This window comes from Daphnia magna, linkage group LG8, assembly GCF_020631705.1.
Source record: "Daphnia magna isolate NIES linkage group LG8, ASM2063170v1.1, whole genome shotgun sequence".
Lineage (NCBI taxonomy): Eukaryota > Metazoa > Arthropoda > Branchiopoda > Diplostraca > Daphniidae > Daphnia > Daphnia magna.
In genome coordinates, this window is record NC_059189.1 from 3,442,093 (window position 1) to 3,452,950 (window position 10,858).

At 40.0% G+C, this 10,858-nt stretch overlaps 3 protein-coding genes and 2 long non-coding RNA genes across 8 annotated transcripts; 2 read left to right on the top strand and 3 right to left on the bottom strand.

Moving 5' to 3' along the window:
* Window positions 1-504: 504 nt before the first annotated feature.
* LOC116935983 lies at window positions 505-3,353 on the bottom strand. Its single transcript, XR_004401523.2, has 5 exons — window positions 3,096-3,353; window positions 2,697-2,912; window positions 2,207-2,470; window positions 1,799-2,014; window positions 505-824 (listed from the first exon to the last, which is right to left on the bottom strand). It is a non-coding gene; the product is annotated as an uncharacterized LOC116935983 (long non-coding RNA).
* On the top strand, window positions 2,818-3,929 carry LOC123475320. The gene is made up of 2 exons (XR_006650363.1): window positions 2,818-2,926; window positions 3,348-3,929. It is a non-coding gene; the product is annotated as an uncharacterized LOC123475320 (long non-coding RNA).
* Window positions 3,930-4,270: 341 nt separating this feature from the next.
* LOC116935977 (serine/arginine-rich splicing factor 5) lies at window positions 4,271-8,503 on the top strand. 2 transcript variants are annotated; one of them, XM_032943196.2, is made up of 11 exons: window positions 4,271-4,424; window positions 4,613-4,748; window positions 4,824-4,894; window positions 5,143-5,250; window positions 5,658-5,739; window positions 6,927-7,000; window positions 7,074-7,268; window positions 7,327-7,455; window positions 7,640-7,717; window positions 7,932-8,024; window positions 8,193-8,503. In XM_032943196.2, the coding sequence occupies exons 2-11, from the start codon at window positions 4,626-4,628 to the stop codon at window positions 8,329-8,331; spliced, it is 1,092 nt and encodes a 363-aa protein (XP_032799087.2). In that variant the 5' UTR covers window positions 4,271-4,424; window positions 4,613-4,625; the 3' UTR covers window positions 8,332-8,503. The 2 variants fall into 2 exon arrangements, with proteins under 2 accessions (XP_032799087.2, XP_032799086.2); XM_032943195.2 differs by lacking the exon at window positions 5,143-5,250 and adding an exon at window positions 5,308-5,469.
* Window positions 8,504-8,588: 85 nt separating this feature from the next.
* On the bottom strand, window positions 8,589-9,325 carry LOC116935981. Of its 2 annotated transcripts, none has more exons than XM_032943206.2 (3): window positions 9,110-9,325; window positions 8,860-9,027; window positions 8,589-8,772 (listed from the first exon to the last, which is right to left on the bottom strand). In XM_032943206.2, exons 1-3 carry the CDS (start codon window positions 9,138-9,140, stop codon window positions 8,702-8,704), a joined length of 270 nt encoding a protein of 89 aa, XP_032799097.2. In that variant the 5' UTR covers window positions 9,141-9,325; the 3' UTR covers window positions 8,589-8,701. The 2 variants fall into 2 exon arrangements, with proteins under 2 accessions (XP_032799097.2, XP_032799096.2); XM_032943205.2 differs by having other exon boundaries at window positions 8,589-8,802.
* Window positions 9,326-9,461: 136 nt separating this feature from the next.
* On the bottom strand, window positions 9,462-10,617 carry LOC116935979 (protein ZNRD2). Of its 2 annotated transcripts, XM_032943201.2 has the most exons (4): window positions 10,473-10,617; window positions 10,104-10,325; window positions 9,956-10,040; window positions 9,462-9,881 (listed from the first exon to the last, which is right to left on the bottom strand). In XM_032943201.2, exons 2-4 carry the CDS (start codon window positions 10,278-10,280, stop codon window positions 9,517-9,519), a joined length of 627 nt encoding a protein of 208 aa, XP_032799092.1. In that variant the 5' UTR covers window positions 10,281-10,325; window positions 10,473-10,617; the 3' UTR covers window positions 9,462-9,516. The 2 variants fall into 2 exon arrangements, with proteins under 2 accessions (XP_032799092.1, XP_032799091.1); XM_032943200.2 differs by having other exon boundaries at window positions 10,104-10,577.
* Between the last annotated feature and the right edge of the window lie 241 nt (window positions 10,618-10,858).

Below are 10,858 nucleotides of genomic sequence, written 5' to 3' on the forward strand. Positions count from 1 at the left end.
TTTATTAAAGCTTGAAGAAGAAAAAAATAAAATTCACGCCAGTTACGAGCACGGAGTGTAACATTTGTCAGTGTATACGCGTTCGAGTTGCAAGGCGAGACGATATGTCTTGTTTAAAACGAGAGGTGACAGTTTATCTTTTTGAATATTCAACCCCCCTCCTGGGCGCAAGAAAGAGGAGGGGAAATCAAAAGCGAAAATTCCAAAGCATTGCACAAAATATTACATTTGAGAAGAATAGATCGTCTCCAGTTCTCCTAAGAATAGTTTCCAATATACATTATTTTTTTTTCGAGCCACACTCGAATATCTAAAGATGTTCCAGCAAAAGAGAACTGAATTCTTAATGTAAGATTTCACCCTCTTCAATTGTTATATAGTCATTTATAACAACATTCTGGAGGCTCTCCCCCCACTCTCTTCACCCCGCTGTGTCCGGTTGCTATTGTCATGTTTTTTTTTTTCTTTTTCCAGCCCGGTCACAACATTTCGTGTTGGCCATCGTAACACACCGATTCACATGTATTCGTCTGGTCATCATACAGTTAGAACAAGGAAATGATATGAAGGAAAAACCTTACTCGGGATATACTTACTTCTATGTGTGTGTATATATACACACACACAGCCAGGAATTTACATATATGCATTTTTGACAGATGGTGGTGCTATAGTACAGGAAGGTGTGTGTGTGTGTATGGGAAAATCTCACCCCGAAAACAAGAGTCGTTCATCACACCTCTGTAGAAAAAAAACGACGGTGCGGGTGAACCGGAGAAAATCAACGGTGTAAAGAAGAATGGGTAACACGAACCACTGCGTCCCTGGGAAAAGAAAAACATTGGGGGGTATAAGAGGGTGGTAGAAGAAAAACAAGAGTATACGTATTTAAAAAAAATACGGTAGAAGAAATAGTTGCGTTATTGTAAAAAAAAAAAAAATGTGTCCAAAAAATGTTTTGGCTCCATCCTTTATGATTCTTCCACACGTCACTCTGTTACCTCCTCCCCCCTCCTTCTCCGGAAGAAAGAAGAGCAAAAAAAGAAAACAAAAACAAAACAAGGAAAAATCACACAGATATTTCTTATCGTGGGCTTAAAGAAGATCAACTTAAAAAGAAAGAAGATGGACAGTCAAGAGCATCACGAACAAGCGGTCCCCCCTGCCAGACTAGAAAATATATCTAAACCACGCCCAACCACTTGGATAACAAGAGTGTAGGCGGTTAAAGTTTTTTTTTTTTTTTTTCGTTATTTGGCAAAAGGAAATGAACCACAGGAATAGTGAAATGTCACTTCAGTCTGTTTCCCTGGGCAACTCCCATATTTTTCGTTAGTTATTATATAGGCTAAACATTTCCCTTTGCAGTCTCTTGAGTTTCGGTCCTTGACGTCTCGATCCTGAAATTGACTTTAACGCGTTTCGACTAGCTACTGTTATTCTCTTATATGGGACACACTCTTGAGGGGAGGCGACTTAAACGAATTCTTATTATATGCCAAAAAAAAAAAACTCGGTCGTCGTCCAAAGTTTTTGCGAAGGACGGGACTCTTTTTTTCTTCTTCTTAAGTTTCCCCCAATGGTTTTATGGTGGTCATCTTGAAAACCACTTGAGTTGAGCCACCATTTAAACCAATGATATAGCTGAAAATTCCTAAACGTCAGAGAGATTCTTAAGATAGAAAGTATGTTCGTTTTTACGTATGTCGTGGTAAATTATTATAGTCACGAATTTGTTTTTTTCCCAAAGGAATGATTAAAAGGGATTTCGTGTCAAATTTTCTTTTTAAATACGTACTTTTTGGTTTTGTGGTTGCCGCACCCTACTGATATGCACGCAACAGTCGCAACAATTCCGCTAAATGTTTCTGGCGGGATCGAATGCAAATGGCGTGCTTATTTGATATACGGTCAAGTCCATATACGGCTTGTATATCGATCGTCATCAGTAGAACTCCCCTTTTTGTTTCGTGAGAAAGAAGGCTGATTTGTATCTGCTACCCGAGCAGTTCTACTGAAATAAGAAAAATTAAAAAAATCAAAAAAACAAGTCACTTAATAATTAGAGTTCTAGTCTGTCATGTTTTCATCAGGTGCAGTGTCTATAAAAACGAGATTGGCTCGTACACATTGACGACGACACGAACCTTTAGTAAGAAAGCAGGCTTTAACATGTCCATATTTTACGGTCACGGCATACACTCACCTTGTTTGGGAAAGAAAGATTTTTTTTTCTTCCTTGTTTTGGAATCACGAAAATATCAAAAATCGAACGTTGATGCGTGTGGCTCACAAAACTAGTTGCTATTTTAAATACTGTTTTGGTTTGTTGTTCAAATTAGTGGAAGTAACCTGAAGTGGCACGTGTAACTTTTGAGCACGTCTCTGGTGTGTTGAATTAATTCAAACTCGACGACAATAAAATGGAGGTATTTCATTGCACCCGGTGTCGCTGCCATAACTTTAGTTTCTCGAAAAATTCAATCTTTTTTAAAAATGAATATGTATAGATATGCATGCAAACTAGAACAAAAGAAAGTAACGTTATGTAGATTTTCGTTGACAATTCAAGTTGTCTGTAGGGTACAAAAATCAGAAACACGAAGCAAACACAGAGTACAAAATAAGGTATGTAATAATCTGACATCAATAACAGCAAGGTAAGTATACAGTCGGGTAAAAGAAGACGAGATTACCTCTAGAGGATGTAGCTAAAAAAGAAAACTGAATCATCATCGTCTATATAGATGATGATGACTTTTTAGAAACTCTGCCGGTAAAATGTGTACGTAATATTTGAAAATGATGGAGTGAGGACATAATTTTCAGAAAGAAGTCGTGCAGCAGACGACGTCAAGACCACCCACAACTGGATGGAAAATGTGATAATCGTCTAGACGACATTTTCGAATCTAACCAAGTTTTGGTAAGGAAATATATTTATAGATATTAAAATTCTTCCATTGAGAATATGAAAGTAAAGTTCTACAAAAACCAAACGTTTCAAACTACTTAAATGACACATTGCTATCCTACACGGCTACACCGGTGAAACTAAAAAAGGCAATGTGGTATGTGGGCATCTAGGTTATTACCGGCAGCACTTTGCGTCGAGTAACGGCGAAAAAATTCTTCAACTTCCTAGCCGATGGCCATTTTTTGTTGTTGTCATGTTTACAATTTTCGCGAACACTTGAAAGGGATTTCTTTGTAATGGTAGGAGTATGCACGTAAAAAGAAAGAAACTGTGATGGGATCCTTTCACGTTTCGAACATACCGTCAATGCAGTCGAGTTCTTTTTCTCCAAATATTCACAGATTATTATTTTGACTTATTGCTTTTGCAGTTGATAAGCTGTGATGACTTTGCCCGTAACCGTTTTCCCATTATGGCATCATTCCTGAATTTTATTCCTTTCCTGATACAAAAACGCAGTGGCGACCACCAAGAGTCGCCGACCGTCATTTTCTTTTGTTAAAACTTCAAAAGTTTCTAAAAGAAAAACATTTCACGTGGCAGTTTTCGTAGAGTGGCCTTTATGTTTGTATTTTCCTTCTTGTTTGAAATTCCATCTTCTCTTTTGTTATTGTTAATCATCGTGCTACGAAACAGTATACAAGAAAAAAAAAGGGATGCGACAAGGCAATTTAACTGAAAGGTTTCTTGGATGTTCTCGTCTCTTTTATCTTCTTCTCTTTCTCTACTCCTTTTTTGGTTGACTGGAGAAGAGAGGCGGTCACCAAAACATGAATTATTGACAAAGTTCAACCTACCGATGTCTTTGCCTTCAACACAAATAAATGTCACACGATTTCTTCATTAGAATTCTCAGATATTGAAAAAACAATTTTCACCAAAAAAAAGTTCTTTTGAAATACTTTGCTCGTAAAAAATAAAGGAAAAATTAAACACATAAAGTTTGATCTTTCTTTTTATTGTTCCTGTTCTTTCGAAGGGCATTGAAATGCAAAAGAAAGAAAAAACAAAACAAAAGATGACGGATTTCTCGGAAAACGAATTCTGCTCTCAATGTCGAGTAAAATGCCACGTCATGTGTACACCCCTCGAATTTTCCCCCAATTTTTGGTTTTCGTTTTCTTTATTTTGTTTAGGTAATTTACTCAAATAAAGCTAATTTTGTTTAACTGAAAAAAAAAAAACAAAATTTTAATTTTTCAAAAGACATGATCGAGCAGCACTAGAAAATATGGCAACGTTGGCCGAAAAATATGCCAACCCGGCAACAACTGTGCTTACCCGTCCTCTCCTCTTAGTACCCAAGCCGTGGCGTTTTTGTCAGTCACAGAGCATCAAACATTGGAACGGCCGCTTTCCTGGCATTCGAATTAAATATCTGCGAATATCACAAAGGAAGCGCAGTAATCCACACAGTTTTCATTTAATTTGACCATCGCACATACCCTGGTAAGCATTATTTTGTTATTATTGTGTTGTAATTCTGCAGTTGTCGTTTTATTTTACGATGTTAGTGTTCTGTGTAACCGACATTAGGCTTCATCCTCACGTTGTGTACGTGCGTACTTGACTCGTTATGCGTAAAGTTGGTAATGTGTGACGTGTCCATTTTTTCATTCTTTCTATCTTGTTCTAGATCATTGCTGATATGGGCACTCGCGTGTATATTGGTGGGTTGCCGTACAGAGTGAAGGAGAGAGACATTGAGCGTTTTTTCCGTGGTTATGGAAAGCTACGAGAGGTCCTAATTAAAAATGGCTACGGTTTTGTGGTAGGTTTCAGGACCAACATATTTAGTGGAATTCTTTTGAAAATAGTGTTTAATTAATTAACCTTATGTTTTTAGGAATTTGAAGATTACCGTGATGCAGATGATGCTGTTTACGAACTGAATGGGAAGGAACTGTGTGGTGAAAGGTATTGACATTTTTCTAAATAGGCTGTTGGTTGTGTAAATTTTGGTGAAGTTAACAGTTCATATGCAGCTGTACTATTTTTGGGTAAATGATGCCGGGCATCATATTGCCAAACTAATGTTTGGAGTACAGGCTGATTGCTGGTGGAAGTGATGTGGAGTTGGCATGCTAACATTCCTTGTATTTTTTTCCACATGGGAAATTCTTCAACCCTTTCCTGGGTCTTTAAATCATAATTGGGTGGATAAGAGTGAGTGTTGAACACGCGCGCGGTTCAGGTCGACGTGGACGTGATGATCGCAATGATCGTGATTATCGTGATCGGGGTAGCCGTCGAAGCAGTTGGATGGACAACAAGTAAGGATGCCAAACTTAATTCTTTCCCTGTTTGTCCTTTGTCGCGGTTTTATATAGAGTAACCGTGGAGCGAGCCAAGGGGTCGCCGCGGGCACGTGGCCGTGGATCATCTGGTGGATCTGATAGTGGCCGGAGTCCCCGCAATGGCCGCGACCACGGCCGATCTGGTTTCCGAAATTCCTCCAACTCGCGATCGGGAGGAAAGGGTGGTGGCGACAAGTAAGACGCCCACAAGCGAAAAAAAAACATCCATATTCCCCGATCGCTGCCTTCGTATTTAATTTAATCATGCATGAGATTCTAATTCATTTAGATTCTCCCTTAATTAGTCATCTTTTGTTTCGTCCTAATTATGATGCGATTTTTCCGTCATATTCCTAATAGACTTGTGTTATCTTTATTTGCAGTGCACCTCCGAGATATGGTCCACCTACGAGGACAGATTACCGTTTGGTGGTTGAGAATTTGTCGAGTCGAGTCAGTTGGCAGGTGAGTCGACACTTGTTCCACTTAATCGATAGGATCCGTTTGACGGTGACCTTATGATGCTAGTGTGAGGGTCGGGACGTCTTGTTTTGTGTGTTTCTGTATCCTGACTTGTTGACGAGGTTTGCAAGTTAATGTATTTTTAACATGCTGGAACCGTTTGCTTTTCCAAGACATACTGGCCCCCCACTGTGCGAGAGACACTCGGTTAATGACAGCCCGCGCGCGTGCCAATGCTCGAGTGTGAACGAATCTTGTCCGTTGGTTTTCGATGAAGGCCGTCCTGAACCCAAGGTTTCCACGCACCTGGCCATCACCCATCCCACATGAGATACTGGCTTTTTAAGGCATCCCAGGGAGAGGCACTGCAGTTGAAAACCTTTGGAAGCTTCTTGGTGTTTTTCCTACCAACCTTAAAAATCCAACAATTTGCCAAACCAAAATTCCTTTCCAGCTATACCCCACCCTGAAAGCTGCCTGTCCTTCCAATTGTCCTTGGCTTTCCAACCCCCTTCCTCAACATTCTCTTTCAGGTTTCAGACGCTTAAAAAAGGGTTTTGGTCGGTCGGTACGATGGGATTTGGACTAGAGATGAAAGATTGCGAATAGTGTGGCCTTCCTCTACTTCCCCCACTCGTTGCCTACGTGTTTTGTGTACGGTGTGTTGGGACCTGGCAGCGCCTTGTTACCGTTCTGGCTATGTTCCGCACATCCCTATTGGCAAAAAAAGTCAGCAGGTAAATTTGTCTCAACCAGAACGAAACCAAGCAACTATCGATGTTTCTCTTATTTTAAAATTCTTTCCAAAAAGGTTTTGAGCTTTTTTATTTTGAGTTTCGGAACAACTTGGGAGGGGCCTTTTTTATTTTTAGGGTAAGGGAGTTGGGTTACGTTTTTTTTTTTTGCGTTAAATTGCTGCGAACAAAACCTCCTGGCGGAGTGCCTACACCTTCCTCTACCCACCTTCCAGAATCTGAGGGTTCGATAAAGGCCAATGAGAAAATTGCGCGTGCCGGACTCGTGCGCGCTTCTTGTGGACTTGACGCCGTGAATGACTGAACATCGAAGAAAAAAATTTTATTTTTTTTATTGACGAGAAGTGGGGCGGTTGTTGCAATGATTAATTATGCACGTTTGTCGTACTCGCTTAATCCATTGCGGTCGTAACAGCATCGATTTGTTTTTTCCAGGATCTCAAAGATTACATGAGACAGGCTGGTGAAGTTACTTACGCAGATGCCCATAAACAACATCGCAACGAAGGGTAATGAGATTTTTGCATTTTCTTTTTCTCGCAGAAATGTTGGACAGTTTTTAACGTTTTTTTTTCTTTTCAGTGTGGTTGAGTTTGCATCATACTCCGATTTGAAGACGGCTATTGAGAAGCTGGATGGAACAGACTTGAATGGGAGGCGGATTAAACTCGTCGAAGACAAAGATTCGGGCAGGCGCGGTTCTCGTCGTCGTTCTCGGTCCCGTTCATCATCGCGGTCACGCTCTCGTTCTCGCTCCCGTCGTCGTTCTCGCTCAAGGTTTATCATAACAATATAGGCGATTCGGGATGGAATAATTGAAATTGCTTTAAAATAGATCTAGGAGCAAGAGCCGCAGTCGTTCAAAGAGGTCCGGAAGTAAAAGCCGAAGCCGCTCTAAGTCTCGTGGACGCTCCAAGTCCAAGAGCAAGTCCCGTTCGCCCCGAAAGTCTAGGTCAAAGTCCAGGTAATTGCAATTTCTTTGGACACGATTCTTGCTAAGAACGAGATTTCCATTTATCAACCCTGTAAAGCTACAGCAGTATCTAAATTTTTATGCATTGATAAAATTGAAAATGAAGTAGAATATTTACGTTTTTATGTCAGACACACAGAAAAGATAATCTTTGATTTGTTTGATTCTTTCGTAGGTCGCGTGACAAGTCGGTAGACAGGTCAAAGAGCAAATCCCTTTCGCATTCGCCAAGGAAATCCCGTTCCAAGTCAAGGTAATGTTTTCCTCCTTGTGTGGTTTTTTTTTTTCAACTCGGTCGCCATGCTTTGTTCTTCAACAATGGGACTGGGAAGTGCCAAAATTAACGTTTGGGGAAAATGATGTATCATTTAGGAAGCAGCCGGGATTGTTTTTTTGTTTTGTTTTTAATCTAAAGTATGTGCCCTAAACGGTGATAACATTATTAACAAGTACGATTTTGTCGATAGGTCTCGCGATAAGTCTATGGAAAGAGATCGCTCTGTATCACGTGACAAATCTGTGGATCGTGCTGGATCGAAACAGTCGAGGAGCAAGTCAAGGTATTCGCTTTTTAATAATTGTTGACGTTGTTGTTTCTTAACATGATGTTTCATCTTTCGGGTCTGATTTGTATCCTGAAGTATAATTAGATTTTCTGATAATATGATTTGATTACTTACATCGGATTTTTATTTGTATAAAATTAACATTTTGTTTTCTGCTCTTAGGGAGAGATCTCATTCTCGATCCCGTTCACGTTCAGTGTCCCGCAGCCGAAGTGCCAGTGGTAGCCCTCGTAGAGACGAGCGTGACGATGACGAGAAAATGGATAATGGGCACAGATCAAGCCCTGATCATCGCGATTAGGCGGTATCGTTTTATGAGTTCTCCTTTTTGACACCTCGCCACGCCACCGATGCCCACACTCCTTCAGATTTCAATACAAAAACAAGCAACTGTTTCCCTATCGACGTATCTTTCGTTTAAAATTGCTCGGCTACTGTAATTGGTAGTGAAATACAAATTCACAATGGTTCTAGCTTTGTGTCCCACATGTTCGGTGTTTATGTACCACAGTTACCTTAAGGTTTGGTTTCTTCGGTAATACAGTTTAAAACATCATGTTCTGTATAAATACTGGATTTATTATTGCGCTCATAAACTAGAGCCAAGTATTGATTTTGTAAAAGCACAGTACAAGGTTGTCAATACTGAAAATAGCTGAAACGTATATTGTTCATTGAGTTGTAGGCGTTATGGCATAGCGTTTCATTATCGCTAAATAAAGTGATCGGAACGCATAACATCCTACAGCAATTAATAAGAATAGAATAAAACCTACAAATGAAAAAATTTAATACATAAAATGATGAATAGAAATGTGTTTTAAAATACCGAATGTGAAACTTAGTAGCGATCCAGTATCCATAGACTCTTTCCTTTTTTTTGACGATTTCTTCAAGTCATCCAAATTTTGTTTCTCTCCTACTTCGTCTTCCACCATTTGGCGCAATGAATGAATTCGTTGACGGATTTCATCCACTGATTCCTTCTCTGTATTATCTGTTATTGAAATGGATGAAGATTGCGGGGAATTTATATGTAAAACCATTAACTGTTTTCGGTTAAAGCAAAAAAGGCTTACCGCGTCGATAAAATTCTGAAGGCGAATTCATCTTGAATAATGGACGGGTATACAAGTCGGTTTAGAACAAGTAAAAAGTAAATTCGTCGCTTCACGTTAACTTTCGCCAGCGAGAGAGAGCGGAGATGTGTGAAGCCAACTAAATGACGAGCTTGGAATGCAAAAAGTCGTAAGATTTCCCCCCTCCAACCTGCCGACAGACCATATGGATTTTTTCTCAAGTTGGGCATGCTTTGCAAGAGGGTCCATGATGATCTTCAGCTGGAGGTTGCGAGCAGGCGCAATCAACTGAGTTGTTGACACGCCTGCGCGCACGGGGGTTGAATTCCTCGAACTAAATGTAAAAACGACGAATGATGCAATTTTGTGTATTGAAACAGCGAAAAATCGAGAGAAAAATAACACAGCTAGGGAGAAAACTTTCTCAAAACATTAATAGCTTCCACTCCACTCGTAATGACTTTCATGTAGGAACTGACCATATTAGGGTCATGCTCACTTTCCAGTGCGTATCTGGCCCAGGTAATTTTTTTGTGAATAACTTCCTGGCACCTGAGAGATTCCTCTTCAACATTCACTGTGCTTGTCAGACCTGTTGCTTTGTACTGAGACTTGGTAGGAACATCATTCATCAATATAGACTGTTGCAAATTTGTAGAGACAGGAGTTTGCAAAGCCCCAACAGATGGGTCAACTCTTCTTTCGGTTTGGCTCCTTTCTGACATGAATTGATATTCAGCCCTCTGACTAGATGCTGCTTTCTCACTCAGAGCTATAAAACAGAAAACCAGTTTGAAAAACTCACAAAATTTACTAAGAGAAACAAAGAATAAGTAGGCTGGATACCTGGGTTATCCTTTTGAATTTCAGTATCAATTTCTTCACAAGCAACACAGTAGATCTTGCTCTTTTTGTCTTGTAATTCGATTGTCTGAACAAGTAAATAAAGGGTGAGCAATGTCAAACAATGTAATGAAAACAAGATGGTACTTACACCACACGTTGGGCATTCTGAAGCCAACATTTTATACCCTTTAAGTAGGTAGCTGCCCATGATTTTTGAAATACGATCAGATCGATCTCTTCTAGCCTGGATTACTTTTAATTCCGCTTCCGTTGGTGGTATCCATTCTTCTTCGGTATCGATATCCTTTTCGGAATAGCCGGCCATTTTCTACTTTTCTATTTGAGTGTTCAGACAGTTGCGCAACGTTGTCTGGTGACGTTACCGGAAGAAAAAGACAATGTGGTACAATGAGCGAGCCGGAAAACGTTCAACAAGTCAGTGACAATTATAGCAACGTTTTGGAGAAAAGAAAACAAGGCGGCATGTGCTTTAATGTAGTTTTATGGGGGACTTAACCGTTAACGTGTGTTTTCTATCAATCTGTCTGTTCGTCGTTGCACATCCTGGTACGACGTAATACGTGATCAGCTCGACAGATGGCTTAACCCAACATTTATTGTTTTCTTTTCCCCCCTACTGAATCAAAAGAATCTGAAAACTCCCAGGCATCCTATTTCCTAACGTGTTGAGAGATTAAATTGTACGGTTCATCTTTGTTTTTCTCGAACTCTCCGACATTTGCCTATTTACATGACAAAATGGTGCTTTGGAAAAACCAGAATCCAGCTATGCAATCGACCGGCGTCCAAAGTGCGATCAATGCAAATATCGCCGATAGGCGCGATGGCACGAGGTTGCTCTCAGGTCTCAGCAAACTTGTCTGGAAAAAACGTTGTTGGAAA